The following is a 24,779-nucleotide window of genomic DNA, read 5'->3' as shown; positions in this document are numbered from 1 at the left end:
CTTTCTTTCTGGGGGCCTGGTGTAAATAGGTTCTGTTGATCAAAATTTGTTCCCAGTCACTTACCCTGTAGTTGATAATTTTCCTGTATGTTTCCGCCAGGGTGTCGGCGTAGAAGGGCGTCTGTCCAAAAAGCATTTCATAGGAACAGATCCCGAATGACCACCAGTCACACTCTGGACCGTATGTGGCTGTCATGTCTTCCACTGCTCGCAGGATCTCCGGTGAGATGTAGTCAGGGGTTCCTACCGCCACGGCGGACCGCACCTGGAAGAAAATGGCGGCGGGTCTCAGATAGGGTCGCCAATGCCCTGGAGTCTTCAGGAATTAAAGATTAATCTCCTGGACAGTTCCGCGAGCAAAAACCCTCCAAAGAAAAACTATTTGGGCATTAAAAAAAGAGGTTTAATTTCCTTTTTATCTGAACACTTTACCATTATTAGTGAAAACTCGGCTGCCCGTGTCCTAACTCGCACCAAGTCCCGTTCGCCCATCATCCCTGTGCTCGCTGACCTACACTGGCTCCCGGTTAAGCAACTCCTCGATTTCAAAATTCTCATCCTTGTTTTCAAATCCCTCCATGGCCTCACCCCTCCCTATCTCTGTAATCTCCTTCAGCCCCACAACCCCCCCGCCCCTCCCGAGATATCTGCGCTCCTCCAATTCTGGCCTCTTGAGCATCCCCCAATTTTAATCGCTCCACCATTGGCGGCCGTGCCTTCAGCTGCCTGGGCCCCAAGCTCTGGAATTCCCTCCCTAAACCTCTCCGCCTCTCTCTCCTCCTTTAAGACGCTCCTTAAAACCGACCTCTTTGACCAAGCTTTTGGTCACCTGTCCTAATATCTCCTTATGGGGCTCGGTGTCAAATTTTGTTTGATAATCGCTCCTGTGAAGCGCCTTGGGAAGTTTTACTACGTTAAAGGCGCTATATAAATGCAGGTTGCTGTTGTAGTTATAATAATATTGGAAATGATGGAGAAAAAAGGCTGTTTGACTGACTGTCAGGAATTATCGAATCAAGTAATGTCTGTTCACATTCCAATTGGTGTAGGAAGGCGGTGCCTGGTGATGATGGGCATGTCAGGTGCCCAATGGCGGGAGCATGGGGGGGGGGTGCAGTCATGTGACGATACTTTGAGGACTACGCCCAACCAGAACTGGCAACCCGTGTCACGGACCAAAGTCATCTATGAGGAGAGACTGGACAGGTTGGCGTTGTTTTCCTTGGAGCAGAGAAGGCTGAGGGGGGGCCTGATTGAGGTGTACAAAATTATGAGGGGCATAGATAGGGTGGATAGAAAGGAACTTTTCCCCTTAGCAGAGGGGTCAATAACCAGGGGGCATAGTTTCAAGGTAAGGGGCAGGAGGTTTAGAGGGGATTTGAGGAAAAACTTTTTCACCCAGAGGGTGGTTGGAATCTGGAACTCACTGCCTGAAAGGGTGGTAGAGGCAGGAACCCTCACAACATTCAAGAAGCATTTAGATGAGCACTTGAAACGCCATAGCATACAAGGCTACGGACCAAGTGCTGGAAAATGGGATTAGAATAGACAGGGCTTGATGGCCGGCGCGGACATGATGGGCCGAAGAGCCTCCTTCTGTGCTGTATAACTCTATGGGCTGGATTTCCATTGAGGAGACGGGTAGGAGGCGGGACTACAGCTTTCGGGGTTGTAGTCCCGCCTCCATCGAGTTGTAGCCAACCCACGCGATTTTGACTTGATTGACCTTGTTGAGCCCGCCCAGTGGGCTCAGCAGGCCAATTAAGGGCCACCCGGCAACAGGTGACGTCACAGATTGACATTTCATCTGTCAAGACCTTTTGACAGATGAAATATCAGTGTTTCAAAGCTGTTTGAAGCTGTCAAACACTGACAATCTGTACTCTAAGTTAATTCCTTCCTCTCAGGATGATTTAGAGATCTCCCCAGAACAGAAAGCTGAATGCTGCAGTTTTTGACAGATCGCGGCCATTCTGCTTTCTGTGCCGGTGAGATGAGGGACTCCCGAGACCTGAAGGAAGGAAAGCTGTAAAGGTAAGTAAAACTTCTTTAAACACTTTAAACACAGACCAAACACATTTACCTCTGCACTCATGCACCCATCACTCACCTGAACACCGGACATCTTGACCCCTCCAAGCCCTTCAGCCCGACGGCCCACCTCGCTAACTTGGTTTGGTTTGGAGCCGTCGGGAATCCCACATTTCAAGAATGAAACTAGGGATTAGGCTAAAAACTGCCTGTTATCTACCTGTTAACAAGCAGTTAATTGGCACTAATCCCCTTCCCGCCTCGGGGAGGCGGGTCCCAGCACAGGTCGGGTACCCGCCTCCTTTGAAATTGGCATGGAGGCGGGTTGAGGGCGGGATGGGTTCGTGCCCCCCGATTTTGGGATTTTAACCCCCCACACGCCTCCAATCCCGCCTCCACGGCCCAGTGAAAATCCTGCCCTATGACTCTATCCAGGGATAAACCTGTTTCTTTCGAGCTCAGAAGCGAGCTACGTAAAGGTATCAAGGGATATGGAGCAAAGATGGGTAAGCAGAATTGCGATGCTGATCAGCCGTGACCCCATTGAATGGCGGAGCAGGCTCGAGGGGTTGAGTGACCTGCTCCTATGTTCTATTGGCTGTGAAGCTCTTTGTGAAGGTGACAGGCCGGTCTGTTCTTTCTTTCCTTTGAACATTCGGCCTAGTTTGTCCCTGATGGCCACAGTTCAACGACCGCCCACACTGTACTCACATGGCCCTCGGTATTCAGCCGCAGACAGGAACCAAAGTCGGCCAGCTTGATGTGGCCGCTCACATCCAGCAGGACATTATCCGGCTTCACGTCCCTAAAAAAAGAAAGGAGAATATAATCCCCGTGACGACCAGAGTCTCAAACACAAAACATGTTTTCATTTCATCAGGAGCGCGTTGTTTGGAGCTTTTACCCAGGACAAGACTCGGGCCAGTGAGCCGTGCGTTGTATGTGTTCCATCTCTACATCGTTCCCTTGTGTTTCTGGGTTAACCCTCTCTAGGCAGCAGGGTTAATGGGCTGTATTGTAAACAGGCCTTCTGGTTTTCAGTTTAAACCCTGACCGTTACCTCCCGAGATTAGGGTCAAACCCTACAAGACTTGCCAATGTCAGTATATCGCAGGTCGGTGTGGCCCCACGGTGTAAAGAGCAGAACATCCTTTCTCTCTTTCTCTCTTTCCCCCTTTCTCCCTATCTTTCTTTCTTCTTTTCTTCCTTTCTTTCTACCTTTCTAACTTTCTCTCTCTCTCTCTTTCTTTCTCTCTTTCTCTCTCTCTTTCTTTCAATCTTTCTTTCTCTCTTTCTTTCTCTTTCTCTCTTTCTTTCTCTCTCTCTTTCTCTCCTTTTTCTCTCTCTCTCTCTCTCTTTCTTTCTCTCTCTCTCTCTCTCTCTCTCTCTTTCTCTCTCTCTCCCTGACACTCGCTGTCTAGCTTCACACACGAAGAATGGCCACTTGGCTGAGGTGCCAGAGGGCAGCTGGGGGCCGTGGGCCCTGAGCGTGGGCCAACGGCATCAAGCGATAAATACTGGACCGGTGATATTCTGTGTCACGCTGCGAGTGCAATCCACACTAGGCCAGGAAACGAGAGGAGAAACAAGACAGTCATTGGTTTTATGAGGGCAGTCACAGGGAGGTATTTAGTGTCTAGTAATTCCGCTTAAATCAACTGTGCATTGCACTCTGGTTCAGCTGTCAACGAGCTGGGCACCGGTTGGGACTGTGCCTGTCACCGAATCTGTAGCTGGCACCCAGACCGTAGGACAGACCGATCCATCAGTAATCCTGCACCTCACACTGCTAATGCCAACAATAGCTGGAGTGTGCGCGAACCATTGGAAACGGTATCTCTCTCTGTTGATGATAGGTTGTCGACCCCCCGGTGACCTTTAACATCCGATGGAAAATTGAAGCCAGCGCAAGCTGACAAGGCCCGCCTGTCAAGAATGACCATGACATGAATCAACTGAGCGGCCTGCGGGTGGCGCTGTCCAGGGAGAGTATAAATACTCGGGCACGGGCCCAGCTTGCGCAGGACATTCTTAACAGGAACTAGTGAAGGGCACATTTTATTGCAAGGGGGATGGAGTATAAAAGCAGGGAAGTCTTGCTTCAGTTAGACAGGGTACTGGTGAGGCCACACCTGGAATACTGCGTACAATTTTGGTTTCCATATTTAAGAAAATATATACTTGCTCTCGAGGCAGTTCAGAGAAGGTTCACTCGGTTGATTCTGGAGATGAGGGGGTTGACTTATGAGGAAAGGTTGAGTAGGTTGGGCCTCTACTCATTGGAATTCAGAAGAATGAGAGGTGATCTTATCGAAATATATAAGATTGTGAGGGGGCTTGATCGGGTGGATGCGGGGAGGATGTTTCCACTGATGGGTGAGACTAGAACTAGGGGGCATAATCTTAGAATAAGGGGCTGCCCTTTCAAAACTGAGATGAGGAGAAACTTCTTCACTCAGAGGGTAGTAAATCTATGGAATTTGCTACCTCAGAGAGCTGTGGAAGCTGCAACATTAAATAAATTTTAAAAGGAAATAGACAGTTTCCTAGCTCATAAGGGAATTAAGGGTTATGGGGAGCGGGCAGGGAAGTGGACGTGAGTCTAGATTCGGATCAGCCATGATCCTATTGAATGGTGGAGCAGGCCCGAGGGGCCGTATGGCCTATTCCTGCTCCTACTTTTTATGTTCTTATGTTCTTATGTACAACTAGACCTCCATGTTGTAAAACAGTTGATTAAAGCTTTGTTTAATGCTTAGACCGAGTGCCGAGTAGTTTTCTTACGTCAGACCATTTGGCCGAGTCTGGCAGCAGCTGTTAGACTGTAGGCCAGCACGAGTCGCCCCCGCCATTGGGTGGAGAGGAAATTGCGCAGGTTATCCCTGGCTAAGGTTGTGCTGAGGTGCAGATACTTCAACTCAAGTGGCACTTTCTTAATGTGCAAGACTAGGCAGTGAGCAGCAGTCAGGCTGTGTGACCATGGTGATCGATCCTGAGACCATCCTGCCGGGCATGGCTCGGTATTCCACCAGGCAGTGCAATCAACAGCTGAGCTATCTTCGAGTTCTACCTGCCCTTCGGTCCCTAACCCCTGACCCACCCCGAGACTCACCTCACCCCACTGCCAGGTCCAGCCTCCCCTTAGCTCCATCTCCCGTCTCTGCCCGCGGTCCCGCACTTGATCGCTGATGGGATAAAGAAAGAAAAGCCTGCGGGAGCGCCGCACTGTCGGAGGTGCCGTCTTTCGGATGAGACGGGAAACCGAGGCCCCGTCTGCCCTCTCGGGTGGACGTAAAAGATCCCACGGCTCGCTGTTTCGAAGAAGAGCAGGGAATTCTCCCCAGTGTCCTGGGGCCAATATTTATCCCTCAACCAACATCACTAAAAACAGATTATCTGGTCATTATCACATTGCTGTTTGTGGGAGGTTTCCATGATACCACACAACAACAACTTGCATTTATATAGTGCCTTTAACTTAGCACACTCGCCTCTGGGTCAGAAGGTTGTGGGTTCGAGCCCCACTCCAGGGACTTGAGCACATAAAGCTAGGCTGACACTCCCAGTGCAGTACTGAGGGAGTGCCGCACTGTCAGAGGTGCCAACTTTCAGATGAGACGTTAAACCGAGGCCCCGTCTGCTCTCTCAGGTGGACGTAAAACGTCACCTGGCACTATTTCAAAGTAGAGCAGGGGAGTTCTCCCCGGTGTCCTGGGACAATATTTGTCTTGCTGCAGTTTTACAGGGCCTTGGTGAGACCACACCTTGAGTATTGTGTGCAGTTTTGGTCGCCTTATCTGAGGAAGGATGTTCTTGCCATGGAGGGAGAGCAGCGAAGATTCACCAGACTGATACCTGGAATGGCAGGAATGACGTATGAGGAGAGATTGGGTCGATTGGGCTTATACTCGCTAGAGTTTAGAAGAATGAGAGGGGATCTCATTGAAACTTATAAAATTCTAACAGGACTGGACATACTAGATGCAGGAAGGATGTTCCCGATGGCGGGAGAGTCCAGAACCAGGGATCACAGTCTAAGGATAAGGGGTAAGCCATTTAGGACTGAGATGAGGAGGAATTTCTTCACTCAGAGAGTGGTGAACCTGTGGAATTCTCTACCGCAGAAGGCAGTAGAGGCCAATTCATTAAATGTATTCAAGAAGGAGTTGGATATATTTCTTGAGGCTAACGGGATCAAGGGATATGGGGAGAAGGCAGGGACAGGGTACTGAATTTGGATGATCAGCCATGATCGCATTGAATGGCGGAATAGGCTCGAGGGGCCGAATGGCCTACTCCTGCTCCTATCTTCTATGTTATCCCTCAACCAACATAACAAAACCAGATGATCTGGTCATTATCACATTGCTGTTTGTGGGAGCTTTCTGTGCGCAAATTGGCTGCCGCGTTTCCTACAACAGTGACTCCACTTCAAAAAGTACTTCATTGGCTGTGAAGCGCTTTGGGACGTCCTGAGGTGGTGAAAGGCGCTATAGAAATGCAAATTCTTTCGATACAGAATGGGCAGGCGATGCCCGGGTAATATAACGGGCAGCTGATGTCACTCACCTGTGGATGTAGCCGAGGTCATGGACGGAGCTGATGGCCAGCGCGAGTTCCGCGAGGTAGAACTGGGCCATGTCTTCTGGGAAGCGATCGCCAAACCTGCTCATTAAGGTCAGGAAATCTCCACCAGCATAGTAATCCATGATGAAATACTGGAGAGGGGAGGGTGGAAATCCGAAACTTTATACAAAGACTTTTTAAAAAAAAAGAAAGCAGATATCAAAAATCTTTCACCGTGTTCACATCATTCTGATTACTCACTCCGTTCCCTGACCACCGTTCCCATCCCTGGCGACTGTCTTAAGCTGAGCCAGACTGTTCGCAACCTTGATGTTGTGTTTGACCCCCGAGAGGAGTTTCCGACCACGTATCCGCTCCATCACCAAGGCCGCGTACTTCCACCTCCGTAACATCGCCCCGACACCAGCCCTTGCCTCAGCTCATCCGCTGCTGGAACCCTCATCCCTGCCTTTGTCACCTCCAGACTTGACCATTCCAACACACTCCTGGCCGACCTCCCACACTCTACCCTACATCAACTTGAGGTCATCCAAAACTCAGATACCCGCGTCCTAACTCGCTCCAAATCTCGTTCGCCCATCACCCCCTGTGCTCGCTGACCGTCACTGGCTCCCGGTCCGACAACGCCTCAATTTTAAAATCCTCATCCGTGTTTTCAAATCCCTCCACGGCCTCGCCCCCCCCGTCCCCCCCACCCTCCCCCCATCTCGGTAACCTCCTCCAGCACTACAAGCCTTCGAGATCTCTGCGCTCCTCCAATTCTGGCCTCTTGCGCAACCCCTGATTTTAATCGCTCCACCATTGGCGGCCGTGCCTTCAGCCGCCTGGGCCCCAAGCTCTGGAATTCCCTCCCTAAACCTCTCCGCCTTTCTCTCTCCTCCTTTAAGACGCCCCTTAAAAACCGACCTCTTTGACCGAGCTTTTGGTCACCTGTCCTAATATCTCCTCCTGTGGCTCGGTGTCAAATTTTGTCTGATAATCGTTCCTGTGAAGCACCTTGGGACGTTATACTAGGTTAAAGGCGCTATATAAATGCAAGTTGTTATTGTTGTTGTTGCTAAGGCTGCTGCCAAAGTGACACACAGCCAGGCGACAGTAAAAAGTGGTCAGTAAGAGCACCCCAATCGGCTGAAACATTTATTCTTCCCTGGCCGTGGCTCAGTGGGCAGCACCCTCGCCTCGGAGTCAGAAGGTCGTGGGTTCAAGTCCCACTCCAGAGACTTGAGCACAAAAATCTAGGCCGACACTCCCAGTGCAGTGCTGAGGGAGTGCCGCACTGTCGGAGGGGCCGTCGTTCGGATGAGACATTAAACCGAGGCTCCGTCTGCTCTCTCAGGTGGACATAAATGGCACTATTTTGAAGAAGAGCAGGGGGAGTTCTCCCTGATGTCCTGGGGCCAATATTTATCCCTCAATCAACATCACTAAAAACAGATGATCCGGTCATTATCACATTGCTGTTTGTGGGAGCTTGCTGTGCACAAAATGGCTGCTGCGTTTCCTACATTACAACAGTGACTACATTTCAAAAAGTACTTCATTGGCTGTAAAGCGCTTTGGGACGTCCGGTGGTCGTGAAAGGCGCTATATAAATGCAAGTCTTTCTTTTTTCTTTTTTATGGGTCAGTACGAAATGGTAATGGGACAGGAGGGAGTCTATGAATCAGTACAGGTCAATGCTGGGACCGGTGAGCTGTATGGGTCAGTGTCTGTTGATGATACTGGAGGGACAGCACCAACTATTGCTTGTCAGTCAAGATTGCTTTGCCTGGGGCACATACCAGGTGATCCTCATCTTGAAAGGCAAAGTGCAGTTTCGTGATCCACCGACTGTTCCCGTTCACAAGGACGTTGCGCTCCTCACGGAAACGGGCCGCCTGAGTGAATAATTTGTATTCAATTGTTACCTGGTTAAAGGTTTAACATTAAAAAAAGCCAACACCCGAGAGCCTGGACGGTGCGGCGGGGGTAGACTCTGGCCATTCACTGACAGGGCCAGAGTTCAATTCCTGCCCAGACTGCTGGCCTCACGTCACTTCAGGCAGCTTCGATCTAACCCCTCGTGGGTGTTGATGTGCCTCAATGAATCCGAGACTCGACGTTAACGGAGCAAAGCAAGGCTTTTATTAACTAAGAAAGTAACACACAGTGGAGAAGTGTCTCCCATCCAAAGATCTGCTGCACTGTCTGTGAGACAGTGCAGCCTGCTTAAGTAGTGGCCAGGTATGGGCAGAGCCCTACACACAATACAGTACCGGAGGGGAAATGAAACTGAAACTAAACTAAACACAGAGAATACAGTGCCTGAGAACACAGCCTGATGAACGGCATATTTCATCACAGGTGTGGCCAAACATCACAATCCTACACCCAATTCAACAGTATTGGGCCATCCCACTCAACACTGCTGGTGTGGGGAGTGGAAATTGTCGCTCAGGTCCAATAGGCTTTGCTTTTCTGTTTGGGACTGGGGTACATTGATGGGGAGAGTGTAGAGGGAGCTTTACTCTGTATCTAGCCCGTGCTGTACCTGCCCTGGGAGTGTTTGATGGGACAGTGTAGAGGGAGCTTTACTCTGTATCTAACCCGTGCTGTACCTGCCCTGGGAGTGTTTGATGGGACTGTGTAGAGGGAGCTTTACTCTGTATCTAACTTGTGCTGTACCTGCCCTGGGAGTGTTTGACAGGACAGTGTAGAGGGAGCTTTACTCTGTATCTAACCCCGTGCCCTACCTGCCCTGGGAGTGTTTGATGGGACAGTGTAGAGGGAGCTTTACTCTGTATCTAACCCGTGCTGTACCTGCCCTGGGAGTGTTTGATGGGACAGTGTAGAGGGAGCTTTACTCTGTATCTAACCCGTGCTGTACCTGCCCTGGGAGTGTTTGATGGGACAGTGTAGAGGGAGTGTTTATACACAGTCTCAGTATTAATCCCTCTCCACGACTCCTTAATCCAGTGACTCCTTTCAAACTGTTTGGAGGGGGGGGGAGGTTACAGAAAGCCAGTGGCCCCCACGTGGACCCGAACCCTCCTACCTCCTCGCTGTTTAACATGTCCCACTTGCTCATCCTCTTCATCGCGTACACTCGGTCCGTGAGCTTCATTCTCACCACCGCGATCTAGCAGAAAGAACACAGGACACTGTCAGCGCTCTGCCCGACCGTGGCCAGTCCCTCCAGTTGCTTGGTTGTTGCAATCTGGCAGCCAGCGGCACAGCCCCACCCCCAGGTAACTCACTAAATTTGCCAGCCCACCTGCCCCCCGCTTTCAGGCATGGAAAAATGGAACTCGTCCCACTACGTCGTTACAGATAGCGAGCACTTCACGAGGATCCAGGGGGATTACGGATTTATCTTGTGAATTAACAAAACTTTAAACTCTGTAAGGGTCAGAATGGACTTGACGTTGAGCAATTCTTCGAATCCCAGCGAGCAGGGAACCTCTGGAATGTGTTGGCAGCGGGTGCGGTGGGTAAGAAATCGTGAATTGGGAGAAATAACTTGACACACAAAAGCCTTTTCAGACTGGTGTTAGAATAAACAGATAGACGCTTAGAATTTGATTACATTCTTGGTTCCCTTGTTCCCAGACTCGCTGTCTGCTGTTTGTGTGCTGGAAAGATTGTCGACTGTATCTTTAGTAATTTACATTCCAGGAAAGATGTGATTGCACTGGAGAGGGTACAGAGGAGATTTACAAGGATGTTGCCGGGAGTAGACATTCCTGTAGGAATTCTCTACCACAGAAGGCAGTTGAGGCCAATTCATTAAATATATTCAAGATGGAGTTAGATATACTTCTTAAGGCTAAAGGGATCAAGGGATATGGGGAGAAGGCAGGGACAGGGTACTGAGTTTGGATGATCAGCCATGATCTCATTAAATGGCGGAGCAGGCTCGAGGGGCCGAATGACCTACTCCTGCTCCTATCTTCTATGTTTCTATGTTTCTAGAGAATCTTAGCTATGAGGAAAGACTGGATAGGCTGGGTCTGTTTTCCTTGGAACAGAGGAGGCTGAGGGGAGACCTTATTGAGGTGTATAAAATTATGAGGGGCATAGATAAAGTGGATAGAAAGGACCTATTTCCCTTAGCAGAGGGGTCAAAAACCAGGCGGCACAGATTTAAAGCAATTGGTGTAAGGTTTAGCGGGGATTTGAGGGGAAGTTTCTTCACCCAGAGGGTGGTGGGGGTCTGGAACTCACTGCCTGAAAGAATGGTAGAGGCAGGAACCCTCATCACATTTAAACAGTACTTGGATGTGCACTTGGGATGCTGTAACCTGCAGGGCTACAGACCAAGAGCTGGGAAGTGGGATTAGGCTGGATAGCTCTTTGTTGGCCGGCGCGGACACGATGGGTCGAAATGGCCTCCTTCCGTGCTGTAACTTTCTATGATTCTATACCCTAGGCCCATCCCTAAAAAGAGAGTAATAGCGATAACTAAAGAGCTTTTAGCACAGATGGTGAAGGGAAGGGAAGAGGTGTTCGCACACGGCGGCTGTCTGTCCGATCAGAACCGATACCAGCTGCTTGTCACCGTCGTATGTTGACTATGTCTGTCTTGATTGATTGTACGTTAACTTAAACTGCCGCTCCTTAATAAGAAGCCTTACAACTCCTAAGGCCCTTTGGGTAACCTGTGATCCAATTCTTACAGGTGGGTGCTGACTCTCTCCACACCTTCAAGAGGGAGCTAGGCCCGTTCCAGGCTGGGGCAGAGATCGCATCATATGGAAGGCTAGGTATTCTGCGGCGAGTGTCTCACCTCCTGACTCCCCAAAGCCTTTCCACCATCTACAAGGCCCAAGTCAGGAGTGTGATGGAATACTCTCCACTTGCCTGGATGAGTGCAGCTCCAACAACATTCAAGAAGCTCGACACCATCCAGGACAAAGCAGCCCGCTTGATTGGCACCCCATCCACCACCTTAAACATTCACTCCCTCCACCACCGGCGTACCGTGGCTGCAGTGTGTACCATCTACAGGATGCACTGCAGCAACTCGCCAAGGCTTCTTCGGCAGCACCTCCCAAACCCGCGACCTCTTCCACCTAGAAGGACAAGGGCAGCAGGCGCATGGGAACACCACCACCTCCAAGTCCCACCTCCAAGTCACACACCATCCTGACTTGGAAATATATCGGCCGATCCTTCATCGTCGCTGGGTCAAAATCCTGGAACTCCCTCCCTAACAGCACTGTGGGAGCACATTCACCACACGGACTGCAGCGGTTCAAGAAGGCGGCTCACCACCACCTTCTCAAGGGCGATTAGGGATGGGCAATAAATGCCGGCCTTGCCAGCGACGCCCACATCCCATAAACAATTTTTTTTTAACTGTCTTTATAGACAACACTCGGTCCGTGTGATCTCCTGGACTGGCTTCCATTGCCTGAGGGGTGTCGGAGAGCAATTTTCCAGAGTATTTTTTTCCCCTTATTGGCCCTGGGTTTCCCCCCTGGTTTTATGCCTCTCCCGGGAGATTATATAGCTCGGTTTAACATCTCATCCGAAAGACGGCCCCTCTTGGGGCACTAAAGCTCAATTTCGCAGTCGTCGGTGCTAATTAGCGCCGGGCGCTAAAGTTAACGCCCAGGTGATGTTAGCGTCTCAAAATGGTCGATACCGAATTTTTCCCCCATGATACAGTAGACGCAGAGAGGATGTTCCCACTTGTGGTGGAGACCCAGAACTAGGGGCCATCAATATAAGATAGTCACTAATAAATCTGAGTGGGCCTTTGGCGTAGCGGTAGCATCCCCGCCGCTGGGCCAGAAGGCGTAGGGTTTCGAACCCCGCTCCAGTCAGTCCCGGCAAGTGGAGTCGGAGCTCCGGCTCTAAATTCTGGGTTGACATCCAGCGGGATACTTGCGTCCGTGGGTGTGGGTGGCCCCCCCCGCCTCGTATGGGTTGTGGGAGCCCGTAAAACCCTCCCGCCATAGGACTAACCACACTAATGGCTGGTACGAAGATGGTTACGGTCACGGAAGGAGCGTTAATCGCGGCCAGAAATCCTTCCGCCACTTCATACAGTTCCCCAAAGGGAACAGTGTGAAGACACGTACGACGACGACTAATAGATCCAATAGGGAATTCAGCAGAAACTTCTTCACCCAGAGAGCGGTGAGAATGTGGAACTTGCTACCACAGGGAGTGGATGAGGCGAATAGTATAGATGCATTTAAGGGGAAGCTGGATAAACACACGAGGGAGAAAGGAATAGAAGGCTATGTTGATGGGGTGGGATGAGGAGGGGTGGGAGGAGGCTCGTGTGCAGCATAAACACCGGCATGGACCAGTTGGGCCGAATGGCCTGTGCTGTAGAACTCTGTGTAATTCGATGTAATACCAGTCTTGTGATCCTGACTTTAAGGTCTTGTCAAATGGAATATCCCTTTGCCCTTGGCTGTGTGAAGACTACTTGTTGGACCCATCCTCTAATCTACCTGACAGTTAGAGAGGAAACATCATCACACAATGGCAGGTGTCGGCACGGATTAGCTCAGGGTGACAGCGATGTGATATTCAAAACTATTCCCAGATCTTGGCACCGGCTCGCTTACCTCACTGAAAGCTCCTCTGCCGATGACTTTCAGGATTTCAAAGTCATCCCCGTGCAGCCGCCTGTCCTTCACCTTCCTGACGATCGGATGAGCTGGCGAAATATGAAACAGCAGGACGTGAGCAGCCCGTCCCTTCACCCACCCTTCAGTTACCACCAGCAGCGCTCGACCTCCCACGGCGGGTTGATGCAACTCTACAGTGTGGGAGGGAGTGGGAGGGAAGGAGGGAAGGATGGAAGGAGGGAGGGAGGGAGGGAGGGAAGGACAGAAGGGAGAGAGGGAAGGATGGAAGGGAGGGAAGGACAGAAGGGAAGGAGGGAGGGAAGGGATGGAGGGAAGGACAGGAGGGAGGGAAGGAGGGAAGGACAGAAGGGAGGGAAGGGAGGGAAGGACGGAAGGGATGGAGGGAGGGAAGGACGGAAGGGATGGAGGGAGGGAAGGACGGAAGAGAGGGAGGGAGGGAGGGAAGGACGGGAGGGAAGGACGGAAGGGAGGGAGGGAGGGAGGGAGGAAATAAATATCGTTCCTTTCACAACCTCAGCACGTCCCAAAGCGCTTTACATCCAATGAGGTACTTTTTTTTTAAGTGTAGTCACTGTTGTAATGTAGGAAACACAGCAGCCAATTTGCGCACAGCAAGCTCCCACAAACAGCAATATGATAATGACCAGATCATCTATTTTTTAGTTGTGTTGGTTGAAGGATAAATATTGGCCCCAGGACACCGGGGATAACTCCCCAGCTCTTCTTCGAAATAGTGGCCGTGAGATCTTTTACGTCCACCTGAGAGAGCAGACGGGGCCTCGGTTTAACGTCTCATCCAAAAGACGGCACTGCCGACAGAGCAGCACTCCCTCAGCACTGCACTGGGAGTGTCAGCCTAGATATTTGTGCTCAAGTCTCTGGAGTGGGATTTGAACCCACGGCCTTCTGACACAGAGAGGGCGAGAGAGAGTGCTACCCACTGTGCTTCCTGCTGGGTACGCACGTGGATGTCAATGAGAGCAAGACCCGGTTTGGGTGTGTTAACCCCCGCCCCCCATGGTCGATTTGCCTGTCAATACTTGCTGTCTAGGCTCTCCCATGTTACGGACACAAGCCGCAATTTGTCGTTGTAGTTTTCTGCACACCAGACAGTCCCTGAAGTTAGGGGAAGGTGGGCAGGGGAGAGAAGCAAGAGAAACAGAATTTCTTTTTAGTAAGCACCAATTTTTTGATTCCGCTTACGGGGCCCCGATTGCAAACATAGAACCATAGAAGATAGGAGCAGGAATAAGCCATTCGGCCCCTCGAGCCTGTTCCGCCATTTAATGAGATCATGGCTGATCAGCCAAATTCAGTACCCTGTCCCTGCCTTCTCCCCATATCCCTTGATCCCTTTAGCCTTAAGAAATATATCTAACTCCTTCTTGAATATATTTAATGAATTGGCCTCTACTGCCTTCTGTGGTAGAGAATTCCACAGGTTCACCACTCTCTGGGTGAAGAAATTCCTCCTCATTTCTGTCCTAAATGGCTTACCCCTTATCCTTAGACTGTGACCCCTGGTTCTGGACTCCCCGGCCATCAGGAACATCCTTCCTGCATCTAGTCTGTCTAGTCCTGTCAGAATTTTATAAGTTTCAATGAGATCCCCTCTCCTTCTTCTAAACTCTAGCGAATACAAGCCCGATCGACCCAATCTCTCCTCATACGTCATTCCTGCCATCCCAGGTATCAGTCCGGTGAATCTTCGCTGCACTCCCTCCATGGCAAGAACATCCTTCCTCAAACTGCAGCCCAAAGAGAGTGATAAAATGTGACCTGTGCTGTAGTCCAGCCACTTCTGCTGACGGGCAAGGGCAGCTGCTGAGGGCAGAGTGATGTCATCCTCTGTTAATTATGTTGTGCGCTGATCCCGGCATCTTGAATACTTGGCCAGCCTCCAGCTCTGCAATGCCAAGTCAGCGAGGAAGTGACCAGGTTTCTTTTTACGGATTTGAGCCCGTTCCCTCCAAAGCCGGTCTTTCTCCCCCCCGCCTTCTCTCCTGACATCACTGGCAGCCCTCCAGCTCAAGCGGCTGTTCTTTAATGCGTGAGCGTAGGCCGGCTATTCAACCACGGGGTGCATCGCGGCCGAGCCCGCTGCCGTCCTGGCCTGATATTCGGCCGTGTGTTTTCCAGCGGAGCTCGCCAGATTGTGATCTGGGGTGGAAATGTTGGACTTTCGCTCCCATTAATCTATGGGGGCTGAGGGAAATTACGGCAAATGTACTGCGAGTGCTGAACCAACTCTGACCACCAACAACAACAACAAGCTGCATTTATATAGCGCCTTTAACGTAGTGAAACATCCCAAGGTGTTGCACAGGAGCGTTATCAAACACGATTTGACCACAAGCCACATCAGGAGATATTAGGACAAGTGGCAAAAGGCTTGTTTTATTGTTTTTTTATTCCTTTATGGGATGTGGGTGTCGCTGGCAATGCCAGCATTTATTGCCCATCCCTAATTGCCCCCGAGAAGGTGGTGGTGAGCCGCCTTCTTGAACCGCTGCAGTCCGTGTGGTGAAGGTACTCCCACAGTGCTGTTAGGGAGGGAGTTCCAGGATTTTGACCCGGCGACGATGAAGGAACGGACGATATATTTCCAAGTCGGGATGGTGTGTGACTTGGAGGGGAACTTGGAGGTGGTGGTGTTCCCATGCGCCTGCTGCCCTTGTCCTTCTAGGTGGTAGAGGTCGCGGGTTTGGGAGGTGCTGCCAAAGAAGCCTTGGCGAGTTGCTGCAGTGCATCTTGTAGATGGTACACACTGCAGCCACGGTGCGCCGGTGGTGGAGGGAGTGAATGTTTAAGGTGGTGGATGGGGTGCCAATCAAGCGGGCTGCATTGTCCTGGATGGTGTCGAGCTTCTTGAGTGTTGTTGGAGCTGCACTCATCCAGGCAAGTGGAGAGTATTCCATCACACTCCTGACTTGTGCCTTGTAGATGGTGGAAAGGCTTTGGGGAGTCAGGAGGTGAGACACTCGCCGCAGAATACCCAGCCTCTGACCAGCTCAAAGAGGTAGGTTTTAAGGAGCGTCTTAAAGGAGGAGAGAGAGGAGCGAGAGGTCTAGGGAGGGAATTCCAGAGCTTAGGGCCCAGGCGGCTGAAGGCACGGCCGCCAATGGTGGAGTGATGGAAATCGGGGCATGCTCAAGAGGCCAGAATTGGAAGAGCGCAGAGATCTCAAAGGCTTATAGGTCTGGAGGAGGTTACAGAGATAAGATGGGACGGAAGATCATTGAGGGATTCGAACGCAAGGACGAGAATTTTAAAATCGAGGCATTGCTGGACCGAGAGCTAATGTAGGTCCGCGGACTCAGGGGTGGAACTGATGGGTGAACGGGACTTAATGCGAGTTAGGATATGGGCACCCATCTCAGCACAGACTCGGAGTTGAGAATGGGACCCTCTGGTCTGGTAGAGCTGACTACAATGGGCGGCTTATTTTTAACCTATATATAATAGCAAAAAACTGCGGATGCTGGAAATCTGAAATAACAACAGAAAATGCTGGAAATACTCAGCAGGCCAGGCAGCATCCGTGGAGAGAGAAACGGAGTTAACGTTTCAGGTCTGGGACCCTTCATCAGAACTGGAAAAAGCTGGAGATGTAACAGATATTAAGCAGGTGCAGAGAGGGCGGCGGGGGTGTTTAGGAGGGGAGGAAGGAATAGAAAGAACATCCTGTACTTTTGTAAGAGGCAGGAAAGATAAAATGTTGCAAATGGGAATGGCAAAAACCATACTGCATGAAAAATGGGGGCAGGGATAATGATCTGAAATTGTTGAACTCAATGTTGAGTCCGGCAGGCTGTAAAGTGCCCAATCGAAAGATGAGGTGCTGTTCCTCGAGCTTATGTTGAGCTTCATTGGAACAATGCAATAGGCCGAGGACAGAGAGATCAGAGTGGGAGTGAAGCGGTGAATTAAAATGACAGGCGACCGGAAGCTCGGGGTCACCCGTACGGACTGAACGGAGGTGTTCCGCAAAGCGGTCGCCCAATCTGCGTTTGGTCTCCCCAATGTAGAGGAGACCGCATCGTGAGCAGCGAATACAGTATACTAGATCGCAAGAAGTACAAGTAAATCGCTGTTTCGCCTGGAAGGGGTGTTTGGGGCCCTGGACAGTGGGAAGGGAGGAGGTGAAAGGGCAGGTGTTGCATCTCCTGCGCTTGCACGGGAAGGTGCCAGGTGAAGGAGAAGGGCTGTTGGGGATGATTGAGGAGTGGACCAGGGTGTCGCAGAGGGAGCAGTCCCTTCGGAATGCTGAAAGGGGAGGTGAGGGGAAGATGTGTTTGGTGGTGGGATCACGTTGGAGGTGGCCTAATTATTTTTGACCTAATTGGCTCTCAGGGCCTTTAGGGTATTAAGAAGGCCAGTGGGGGAAGGGCTGAGCCACGTGGACAGGCGTGCCATCTTCACAGTGCCTGGTCAACAGTGCCATCTGGTACTGTTGCTACCTCAGAGCCAGCTCCTGTAGATGTACACTGGGTAAAAGGGGGATACGTCACAGTGGATGCTGGAACAACAGTGGGGGTTTAGAGAGAATACAAACCCTGGGAGGTACATAAGAACATAAGAGGCAGGAGCAGGAGTCGGCCATTCGGCCCCTCGAGTCTGCTCCACCATTCAACAAGATCAAGACTGATCTTCTACCTCAACTCCACTTTCCTACACCACCCTACGGAGGACAAAGGGTGGGAACAATGGATGCATAAAAGAAGAAAATTGGGGAGCTGTGCAATATATAGAGGATACACACTGCGAACGCTGGGATAGATAGCGAGTGCTCACTGGGGTTCAGTGACGTATATAAGGGCAAAATGTACAGTAGGGTGCGGATTACGGTAAAGTGGTGCTCAGGTGACTTTTAATAGCAAACAACAACTTGCATTTGTATAGCGCCTTTCATGACCTCAGGACATCCCAAAGTGCTTTACAGCCATTTAAGTACTTTTTGAAGAGTAGTCACTGTTGTAAAGTAGGAAACGCAGCAGCCAATTTGCACACAGCAAGCTCCCACAAACAGCAATGTGATACTGACCGGATCATCTGCTTTAGTGATGTTGATTGAGGAATAAATATTGGCCCCAGGACACTGGGGAGAACTCCCCCCCTGCTCTTCTTCGAAATAGTGGCCACTGGGATCTTTTACGTCCACCCGAGAGGGCAGACGGGGGCCTCGGTTTAACGTCTCCTCCGAAAGACGGCACCTCCGACAGTGCGGCACTCCCTCAGCACCGCACTCGACTCAAGTCTCTGGAGTGGGGCTTTGAACCCGCGAGGTTCTGACTCAGAGGCGAGAGCGCTACCCACTGACACCTTCCACAAACGCACAATAGATTTTCTTTCCCCCCCCCACTGAAAGGTGCTTACCCCACGCCAGGAAATCCAGCACATGTTTCTCGCCTGTTAAAGCCGAACCGCTGAGCTCATCGAACACGCAAACCAAAACGTCCAGCAGCCCCTCGACACTGAGTAACCTCCCTGTAACAATCAGCGCCTCCAACTCCCTCAGCCGGACTTCTGCCGACATTCCCGTCTTAAAGTCACTCAACTTTCAAAAGAACAAGTTCAGCAATTAATTCAGTATTTTTCTCCCAGAGTTTTTAAATTGGACAAACTTTTTTTGACCCATCTTGTCTCACAATGTTGTCTCTCGCTCTCTCTCTCTCTCGTTCCTCTTGCGTTGCCCTCGGTTACAGAGTGACCAACTGGTTGCCTGTTATAAACTCTTCACAAACCCTGCGAGCACGGCTCTTAAAGCAAGAATTATCATTGTACACTTAATATGTTCTGCTCTGTAATTTTAATTTTAATTACATACCCTAATGCCAAAACATTTTCTTTGTTGTTGTGACTTAATATTTTGTCAGTGCTGGGCAATGGACGAAAATTTTCACGCTTATTGCACCCAATGCCATTATCAATTAGTTGTAGGCCAACCAGAACATTGGTTAGATACAGAGTAAAGCTCCCTCTACATTGTCCCATCAAACTCTCCCAGGGCAGGTACAGCACGGGTTAGATACAGAGTAAAGCTCCCTCTGCACTGTCCCATCAAACACTCCCAGGGCAGGGACAGCACAGGTTAGGTACAGAGTAAAGCTCCCTCTACACTGTCCCATCAAACACTCCCAGGGCAGGTACAGCACGGGTTAGATACAGAGTAAAGCGCCCTCTACACTGTCCCATCAAACACTCCCAGGGCAGGTACAGCACGGGTTAGATACAGAGTAAAGCTCCCTCTACACTGTCCCATCAAATACTCCCAGGGCAGGTACAGCACGGGTTAGATACAGAGTAAAGCTCCCTCTACACTGTCCCATCAAACACTCCCAGGGCAGGTACAGCACGGGCTAGATACAGAGTAAAGCTCCCTCTACACTGTCCCATCAAACACTCCCAGGGCAGGTACAGCACGAGGTTAGATACAGAGTAAAGCTCCCTCTACACTGTCCCATCAAACACTCCCAGGGCAGGTACAGCACGGGTTAGATACAGAGTAAAGCTCCCTCTACACTGTCCCATCAAACACTCCCAGGGCAGGTACAGCACGGGTTAGATACAGAGTAAAGCTCCCTCTACACTGTCCCATCAAACACTCCCAGGGCAGGTACAGCACGGGGTTAGATACAGAGTAAAGCTCCCTCTACACTGTCCCATCAAACACTCCCAGGGCAGGTACAGCACGGGTTAGATACAGAGTAAAGCTCCCTCTACACAGTCCCATCAAACACTCCCAGGGCAGGTACAGCACGGGCTAGATATAGAGTAAAGCTCCCTCTACACTGTCCCAACAAATCTTCCACTGCTTCCTGTGTTGGGATTGGTGTATGCAGTAAATACAAGAGAAATTGACTTGCACTAAGAGGGAAGAATTCTTTTCTGTTGGAAGTCCAAGGTGAAGGACTAAGGTCCATGGTGCAGGACACCACAAAGTTGAAAAGAAGTAGAGGAGCAAGCAAAGTGAATCAGGAAGTAATGACTAGATGCATCAAGGTTGGGTTTTGAAAGCCTGTCGATTGTATGAGGGAAGGTTGAGGGAGTTAAGGAGTTGCACAAATTTGAAATCCTGGGAAAAGAAACAATGAAGCAAGCAGGGTATTGGGAGCCAGATTGGGAAAAGGGCAGTGGGAAGATTGAAATCGAGAGGTATGGGAGGGAAGGGAAGGGATCAGAGAAGGTAGGGGCAGCCGAAGGGATAGCCTTTATTTGGGACATAAAGCGGTCCTTGAGGTCTTTCCAAGGTCTGAAAGCTGCTTGTTGAGTTCAATGAACCCTGCGTGGTTCAGTCTGGGTTGAGCGGACCTTCATTCCCATTTAGGATTACGTCCTATCCATTAAATGGTCGGGTCAGTCTATTTTTACACCAGGCTGCCTGTTTTTTTGTAACCGAAGGCCATTATATAAAAGTTCACTCTTCTTAAGGTCGCACAGTGGCAGCGCCACCTTAAGGACATCTGTCCATTCAGCCATCTTTCCCGTATCAAGGCTGAAATTGCATGGCATCTCTGGCGGGGCAAGATTACATCTTTACAGTATGCAAGCATAGTGACCCCGCTCTGAAGGCCTACGCTCTGCTGAAGCCTGCACCTTGAGTTCAGTCAGACTTGGGCATTCACAGGTCTACTCATAAAATGGAACTGTCCCACTTATCAAGTTTAAAATTCTCCTCCTCGTGTTCAAATCCCTCCATGGCCTCGTCCATCACTATCTTTGTAACCTCCCCCAGACTGATACCTGGGGTGGCAGGAATGACGTATGAAGAGAGATTGGGTCGATTGGGCTTATACTCACTGGAGTTTAGAAGAATGAGAGGGGATCTCATTGAAACTTATAAAATTCTAACAGGACTAGACAGACTAGATGCAGGAAGGCTGTTCCCGATGGTCGGGGAGTCCAGAACCAGGGGTCACAGTCTAAGGATAAGGGGTAAGCCATTTAGGACTGAGATGAGGAGGAATTTCTTCACCCAGAGAGTGGTGAACCTGTGGAATTCTCTACCACAGAAGGCAGTAGAGGCCAATTCATTAAATATATTCAAGAAGGAGTTAGATATATTTCTTAAGGCCAAAGGGATCAAGGGATATGGGGAGAAAGCAGGGACCGGGTACTGAATTTGGATGATCAGCCATGATCTCATTAAATGGCGGAGCAGGCTCAAGGGGCCGAATGGCCTACTCCTGCTCCTATCTTCTGTGTTTCTATGACCTCTTTGACCAAGCTTTTGGTCGTCTGTCCTTATGTGGCTCGGTGTGAAATTCTGTTTGATAATCGCTCCCGTGAAGCGCCTTGGAACGTTTTACTGCGTTAAAGGCGCTATATAAATGCAAGCTGATGTTGCCACATTGAGTCTCTTTGTTATGTTTGATGGTTTTTAACTGGTCAACAAGGGCCCTTTATGGCACCTTTCTCAGGCCCCCCATCCTTGTATTTTAATCACTACTGACGAGGTCCTGTTCAAAAGGGACAAATTGAGCTGTTGGATACCAAGTCCGGCTGAAACCAGTTATCTTAAGCTCCGCCCCATCCCGAGACAGACTCTGTCAAAGTTGGCACTTCATCGCCTGCACCAACCTATCGCCAGAGCCAGTGTCAGACCTCTCGACAACATAGGAACTACGAAAGTGTCCTTCCTTTTAATTAAAGCACAGTGCACGCGCACTCAAACGTGGCCCCCGATTTTAACTCCAGGGCGGATTCCCCGCTCGGGCCCGAGTTAAAATTACAGCCGGGGTCTCAATGATGTCACCGGGCCGCAGCATGCCTATGTGTAGAAGGACCCCGTTGGCTCCGGGCGCGCGTCCTTGCCGCCTGCTCAGGAGAGCCGGTTAAAGTTGCAGATGTTGGAATCGTGGCGGATTTCGGACGGGTAAGAGCCAGGGGCGATTTTAACCGCCCGCCCGCCTGCCAGGTTCCTGTGAGTCGAGTTAAAATTGCCTTTTTATCATTTCTGAAATATAAGTTGCTTTGTCTATCTTTACCTTTTTTTTTTCCATTTCTGGTAAGTTTGTGGCAAAGCCTTAATTCCTTTCAGGATTATCCGTGATGCTAGCTCCAGTAGTTAGCTCTGCCACGGTCACAGTCCTACATTAATCAAAGGAGGCATTAATCCTATTGAAGCATAAAAAGGATCTGCAGCTGAGAGACATCTCACGCAAGTCTACCATCATTAGGGGGGGGGGAGAGACAGAGAGAGAGAGAGAGAGAGAGAGACAGAGAGAGAGACAGAGAGAGAGAGACAGAGAGAGAGAGACAGAGAGAGACACACAGAGAGAGAGAGAGAGACAGAGAGAGAGAGAGAGACAGAGAGAGAGAGAGACAGAGAGAGAGAGAGACAGAGAGACACACAGAGAGAGAGAGAGAGACAGGAGAGAGAGAGAGACACAGAGAGAGAGAGAGAGAGACAGAGAGAGACAGAGAGAGAGAGACACAGAGAGAGAGAGAGAGAGGCACAGAGAGAGACAGACACAGAGAGAGAGAGGCACAGAGAGAGAGAGACACAGAGAGAGAGAGGTAGATCGAGTGAGAGACAAATACAGAGATAGAGAGCGAGGCACAGAGAGAGAGAGAGAGAGAGAGAGGGACAAACACAGAGATAGAGAGCGAGGCACAGAGAGAGAGACAGAGAGATAGAGAGAGGCAGAGAGAGTGAGAGAGATAGACAGAGAGAGACAGTCAGAGCGAGAGACAAACACAGAAAGAGATAGCCACACAGATAGACAGATAGACACAGAGACAGAGAGAAACAGACACAGAGATAGACTGATAGACACAGAGAGAAACAGAGTTAGAGACTGAGGGGGGGGGGGAGGGGGGGGGCAGGTTTGAACGCAGCCAGGGAGATATAAAGACCGGGAAATGGAAAAACACACAGAGAAAGGGATATAGAGAAAGAGTCACATGAGAGGCAGAGACATACAGAACGGAGCAGAAAGGGACTCGCACAAAAAGGCACACGGCAGGAGGCAGAGACAGGGACACGGGACAGAGAGAGAGGCAACGCCAGGTTACGAGGGAGGGGGCGCAGGGGTGGAACACAATGTGAGAAAGAGATAGGAAGATTGAAAGCGAAGGAGAGAGCTGGAGACTGAGAGAAACTGTGCGGGGATTAAGCTGCTTGAGAGAGCTGCATGTCAGTTTAGCTGCCACACCACATTGGTTGGGTGCCCGATTTCTGTAGGTGCAAAAAGGTGTTTTAATTCTCTTCTGGTCATTAGTCTAAGAGGGGATTGTTCCTTGCTGCTTCAAACATCCATCCCTCCTGCGGAGTAAGCTGGGGTCCCGGTGTTGACCTGGTTTCTCCAGAGTCTGACAGACTCAATTCCCAAAAGCAGGAAAAGTGGGAGAGGAGAGGAGAGGGACACACCGAGGAAGTAGAGTCCAGAGCCAGGGTAGAGGACATGGAGTGAGGTAAGACATAAAAGCTGTTCCAGTTTTCATAATCTTGATCCTCAATCCATTTTCAGGACAGAGAAACTCTTGTAATCTTCTTATTTCCTCAGTTCATTTAAAGTCTCTGTACAATGCACTTGATCCATTCCCCCTTCTAATCCTTCATTATTTGCTCTAATTCTTCCTTATTTCTCTCCTGCTGTTGATGAACTTTTATCTTTCCCTTTCAGCTTCCTTTCTTCCCCGTTTTCCCTCGTTTTTTTATTTTCTCTCTCTATTTCATTTTCTCCTTCTCAGTTTCCTTTTTTTCATCTCCCTCTTTCTCGGTCCCTTCCTCGCACAATTCCTCCCTCTCTTCTTCATCTTTAAAATTGCATTCTCTCTCTGTGGCCACCTAGAAAATGTCTTCTTGGTGGGGGGGGGGAGGGGAGTGATGGGGTGATGGTGGGGGGAGGGGGAGTGATGGGGTGATGGTGGGGGGAGGGGGAGTGATGGGGTGATGGTGGGGGAGTGATGGGGTGATGGTGGGGGGAGGGGGAGTGATGGGGCGATGGTGGGGGGAGGGGGAGTGATGGGGTGATGGTGGGGGGAGGGGGAGTGATGGGGTGATGGTGGGGGAGGGGGAGTGATGGGGCGATGGTGGGGGGAGGGGGAGTGATGGGGTGATGGTGGGGGAGGGGGAGTGATGGGGCGATGGTGGGGGGAGGGGGAGTGATGGGGTGATGGTGGGGGAGGGGGAGTGATGGGGTGATGGTGGGGGAGGGGGAGTGATGGGGTGATGGTGGGGGAGGGGGAGTGATGGGGTGATGGTGGGGGAGGGGGAGTGATGGGGTGATGGTGGGGGAGGGGCAGTGATTGGGTGATGGTGGGGGAGGGGCAATGATGGGGCGATGGTGGGGGGAGGGGGAGTGATGGGGTGATGGTGGGGGAGGGGGAGTGATGGTGGGGGAGGGGGAGTGATGGGGTGATGGTGGGGGAGGGGGAGTGATGGGGTGATGTGGGGGAGGGGGAGTGATGGGGTGATGGTGGGGGAGGGGCAGTGATTGGGTGATGGTGGGGGAGGGGGAGTGATGGGGTGATGGTGGGGGAGAGGGAGTGATGGGGTGATGGTGGGGGAGAGGGAGTGATGGGGTGATGGTGGGGGAGAGGGAGTGATGGGGTGATGGTGGGGGAGGG

General features: G+C 50.7%; 1 protein-coding gene across 6 annotated transcripts in view; it reads right to left on the bottom strand.

Moving 5' to 3' along the window:
* dmpk (DM1 protein kinase) overlaps positions 1-18,924 on the bottom strand; it is a 47,969-nt gene extending 29,045 nt beyond the window's left edge. For 3 of the 6 annotated variants that reach the window (XM_085973337.1, XM_085973339.1, XM_085973338.1), the window contains exons 1-7: positions 18,582-18,924; positions 13,182-13,273; positions 9,653-9,736; positions 8,400-8,495; positions 6,601-6,749; positions 2,743-2,836; positions 65-265 (exon numbers count right to left, since the gene is read on the bottom strand). In XM_085973337.1, coding sequence (XP_085829463.1) covers positions 65-265; positions 2,743-2,836; positions 6,601-6,749; positions 8,400-8,495; positions 9,653-9,736; positions 13,182-13,273; positions 18,582-18,741 — 876 coding nt within the window. In that variant the 5' untranslated portion in view covers positions 18,742-18,924. The other 3 variants (XM_085973342.1, XM_085973341.1, XM_085973340.1) reach the window with 3 other exon arrangements.
* Between the last annotated feature and the right edge of the window lie 5,855 nt (positions 18,925-24,779).

Source organism: Somniosus microcephalus, chromosome 34 (assembly GCF_052327205.1).
Source record: "Somniosus microcephalus isolate GS21.2 chromosome 34, FLI_Smic_1.0, whole genome shotgun sequence".
NCBI lineage: Eukaryota > Metazoa > Chordata > Chondrichthyes > Squaliformes > Somniosidae > Somniosus > Somniosus microcephalus.
Note: the sequence above shows the minus strand (reverse complement) of the source record. Positions and strands in the feature narration are given on the sequence as shown.